Raw genomic sequence first — 4,196 nt, forward strand, 5'->3', positions numbered from 1 at the left:
CTGGGGATTGCTCCTGCCCAGGTGGGGGATTCTGGGGAGGTGGGAATGGCTCCTTCCCAGGTGGGGGCAGTGAGGGCCCTGATCTCTGGCCCCCGAGCTGTGCTCCTGACCTCGGTGCAGACCTGGACCAGCTGAAGGAGATCATGAAGGTGACAGGGACGCCTCCAGCTGAGTTTGTGCAGCGGCTGCAGAGTGATGAGGTCAGTGGTGAGTGGGGAGCTGGGTGGGGGGTGGGGGCGGACCCGGGCCTCGGTGTTGGCCCCTCACCCTTTCTTCCCACACAGGCCAAGAACTACATGAAGGGCCTCCCCGAGTTGGAGAAGAAGGATTTTGCCTCCATCCTGACCAATGCAAGCCCTCTGGGTAGGGGTGGCTAGTGTGGGGGCCACCAGGTGCTGGAGTGTGGGGCCTCCCGCAGTCTGGCCTGACGCACCTTCCCCCGCAGCTGTGAACCTCCTGGAGAAGATGCTGGTGCTGGATGCGGAGCAGCGGGTGACAGCAGCCGAGGCACTGGCCCATCCCTACTTCGAGTCCCTGCGTGACACGGAAGATGAGCCCCAGGTTCAGAAGTATGACGACTCCTTTGATGACGTGGACCGCACGCTGGATGAATGGAAGCGTGAGCTGGGGGCTCCGGGCAGGGCCTGTGTGGACCTGTGAGTGGGGGGCTCCGGGCAGAGCCTGTGTGGACCTGAGTAGGGGGCTCCGGGCAGGGCCTGTGTGGACCCGTAAGTGGGATCCTTGCAGGGCCTGTGTGGACCCGTGGGTGGCGGGCTCCGGGCAGGGCCTGTGTGGACCCTGTGGGCCCTGTGCAGGTGGCTAGGCTCAGAGTCCTAGATCCCCGTCCCTGGGATGCAGGTCAGGTGAGGAGAATGGGAGGTCAGAGGGCAGCATGGGGCCGTGTGGCCTGGGGGAAATGACCTCTGGCTGGAGCTGAAAGATGAAAGGAGGGTGTTTCTGGCAGGCTCAGCACAGAGGCTGGCACAGAAGGAGCCAGGAATGGTGAAGGGCAGCTGTGAGTCAGGGCAGCAGGGCCCACTTAGCCCCTCCTGGCCCCCAGACCTGCTGCCCTTCCGCCATGTCCAGGCCAGAGACCCAGGCTGCCGTGCCACCCTCACCATGTCCATTTGTCCCTAAAGCCTCTCTCCTCACATCTTGTGAATCTGTCCTTGCCCCAGTTTTTTTTTTTTTTTTTTTTTGAGACAGTCTCGCTCTGTTGCTCAGACTGGAGTGCAGTGGTGTGATCTTGGCTCACTGCAAGCTCTGCCTCCCGGGTTCATGCCATTCTCTTGCCTTAGCCTCCCGAGTAGCTGGGACTACAGGTGCCCACCGCCACGCTTGGCTAATTTTTTGTAATTTTAGTAGAGATGGGGTTTCACTGTGTTAGCCAGGATGGTCTTGATCTCCTGACCCCATGATCCGCCCACCTCGGCCTCTCAAAGTGCTGGAATTATAGGCGTGAGCCACTGCGTCCGGCCCTCTCTTTGGCCCATTTTAGGATCCTTCCCATCTAGACAAGACATGTATGTCTTATATACCCAAGATAGTCCCCAGGGCCTCACCTGTCTCCCCCAGCCCCCCTGAGCAGTCCAGACCCCAACTACTAGGGTCCATCATCCCCTATACCAGGGGCTGTCCCCTCATCTTGGAGGGCTGGCCAAGGCCTGTGCAGCCTCAGGCTGAACTCAGGGAAGCCTCCCCAGCTCCCACAGCTATGCTGTGGCCTGAGGCTGTGCTGGACCTGGCTTCATTTCTGCTCCAGAATGGCAGGCTGTGTCTTCTTCATGGCTGCATGACCAACCTGTGATGGGGGTGCCCGGGGACAGCAGGTGGACATTGGGAGCAGTGCCGTGTTTCAGGCCCTGTCCTGGCTCTGCCTTGGGCGCCCTTAGGGCCACGGGTCCCTGGGTGCCTGCCGCAGGGCCTCCACCCTTCGCTGTGCGTGCTTAGTTGTATGCTTATGAGTTTGGCTTTGATTAAAGGTTTCTCCTGCTAAAAAGATAACTTGAAAACCATGGGCCATAGGATCCTCTCTGTAGTCCCCACCCACACAACTGTAGCTGAGGCCTCAGCTCTTAGGACAGACCGTAGTGGACACGTGGCCAAGCCCTGGCCACCTCCCCTTTCCCTGGAAAATCTGGATCTAGAGCAATGGCCTCTTCACACAAACCTTCTCTCAGTGGTTCAGACCACATTAGGATTAGAGAAGGGCCCCACGAGGCACCGCCAGGCGTGTCTGTGAGTGATACCCCAGGATGGAAGGCAAAGGCTGACCCCGGTCTCTGTCGTGCCCCCCCGCCCCCGCCAGGTGTTACTTACAAAGAGGTGCTCAGCTTCAAGCCTCCCCGGCAGCTGGGAGCCAGGGTCTCCAAGGAGACGGCTCTGTGAAGATCTCTGAGCTCCAGGGTGGCAGTGAGGACCACCTTCACCTTCCACCTGAGAGGGGACCCTCGTTGCCACCTTGACCTTGGCTGGGGCTTGTGTCCCAAGGCATCCATCGGAGCAGACCCCTGGGTTCCATGGACCCTCCTCCCCATGGCCATGCCTCTGCTCTCGGGTGCCCATCCTGGAGGAGCACCTGAACTTTCTGGACAGGAACTCTGGCCGACCTGGGGATGGCCTCTGATGCCTGGAACCGGGGCCCCCTTGCCCGGTGCCCTCAGAAACTTCAGAGCTGGTGGGGCTCCAGGTCAGGCCCTGGCCTCTGTGCCCTGCCTGCTCTGGGCCATGCGGAGGAAGAACAGAGGGTGGGTGCAGTGCACCAACTCAGGGACATCCCCTCTCCTGGGCGACGTCAGTGGACCTTCCTGCACCCCCTGCCTGGAATGTAAATCAGCTGTGTGGCGCCCACATGGCTGGAATGAAATAGACCCTTTTGTAGCTCCCTGCTCTGGCTATGCGTCCTCATGCTGCGACCTGTCTTAAGGCCTCCAAGCCCTTGGCCTGCATGTAGAGGAGGCTGGCCCGATAGCTCAGACCCTCAGAGCCAGTTGGGGGGCCTGAGCATCCCATCTCTCCCAGGCCACAAAGCTGGTGCCCACTTCCCCAGACCTGTGCCAGTGAGCTTCGAACCCCCACATTAGGGCTTGGCCCCCTCCCCTTTTACAGGGTGACCTTCTGCTGATGGCTTAGAGTCTAAGCCACTGTGTGTGGATCCTGAAGCCAGACCCAGGGGCAGGGCCTGATGGGGAGAAATGTTAGGATCTACCCTAGCTCTCTGCACCCTCCAAGGCCAGCAGGTCCCTGGGGGGAGGGGGCACACTAAACACCTTGAGACCCCTCTGGCCCCTGTGGTGGAATGGTGAGCACGGAGGGCTGGGTTTAGTTCTTGATCAAACCTCTAGCCCCTACCTACTACCGTGCTCCAGTGGTATCTTCATGCCCAGGCTGCCCTCTGCAGGCCACTCGGTGTTTCCAAAGGTGGTGGCTGGACCACAGGCCATGGCCATGGGCACCTCCAAACCTGTCCCAGGGCAGGGGGTTACAGTAGAGAGAGACCAGTGAGGGGCAGGGCAGGCCAGGCATCCTCCTCGGTGAACACTCCCACAGCTGGCCCAGCCAAATTGGACCTGATGAGCTGCCACCACAGACGGGCCTTTTCTGCCAGCGACCCTCATGCCTCTCCAGGGCATCCAGGCATGGTAGACGTGATCCCCTCAGCTCGGGAGCTGTGCTGACGTGTGGCATGGCTGTTGTCCACACGGGGCCCAGCTTCCTGCCATAGGTGACCTGAGGACTAGGGGCCCCAAAACTGACCCAACTAAACGTGAGCTCCGGCGGGGACAGGGTGGCCCCTGGGCTCCAGGGGGGCTCAGGTCTCCTGGGGCACCTTGCTCCGTGGCTGATGCCCGCGCCTCCTGCCTTCCTCACTTCCTCTGTTCCCCGCCACGCTACCGCAACTCCGGTCCAGCGTCCCCGCCTCCACCGACCTTGACTCTGCTCTTAGGCCAGGGATCTTCTAGGAGCTAGAACCGGACTCTCCCTCCTTAAACCTCGGGGGCGGTGCTGCGCCTGGATGCAACCACGACCACTGCCCTGAGCCGACCGCAGCACCACCCGCCTCCCTGCGCGGGCTTCTCCCGCCCGTGGCCTTTGCCTGCGGACCCCTCGCCCCGCTCGCCCTTCACCCTGGCTCTTCCTGCGCCCGGGCCAGGTGGGCCTTGGGGCTGCGCTGGACCCTGACCCGGGAGCTGGGG

General features: G+C 61.6%; 1 protein-coding gene across 1 annotated transcript in view; it reads left to right on the plus strand.

Annotated features, from left to right (window-relative positions):
* The window catches only part of MAPK12 (mitogen-activated protein kinase 12), a 19,747-nt gene extending 16,860 nt beyond the window's left edge, over positions 1 to 2,887 (plus strand). The window contains exons 10-13 of the mRNA XM_011942267.1: positions 121 to 200; positions 285 to 363; positions 446 to 619; positions 2,309 to 2,887. Coding sequence (XP_011797657.1) covers positions 121 to 200; positions 285 to 363; positions 446 to 619; positions 2,309 to 2,388 — 413 coding nt within the window. The 3' untranslated portion in view covers positions 2,389 to 2,887. The remainder of the gene's footprint in view (positions 1 to 120; positions 201 to 284; positions 364 to 445; positions 620 to 2,308) is intronic.
* The last annotated feature ends 1,309 nt before the right edge of the window (positions 2,888 to 4,196 follow it).

The sequence above is a fragment of the Colobus angolensis genome, unplaced genomic scaffold (assembly GCF_000951035.1).
Source record: "Colobus angolensis palliatus isolate OR3802 unplaced genomic scaffold, Cang.pa_1.0 Scaffold208, whole genome shotgun sequence".
Classification (NCBI taxonomy): Eukaryota; Metazoa; Chordata; class Mammalia; order Primates; family Cercopithecidae; genus Colobus; species Colobus angolensis.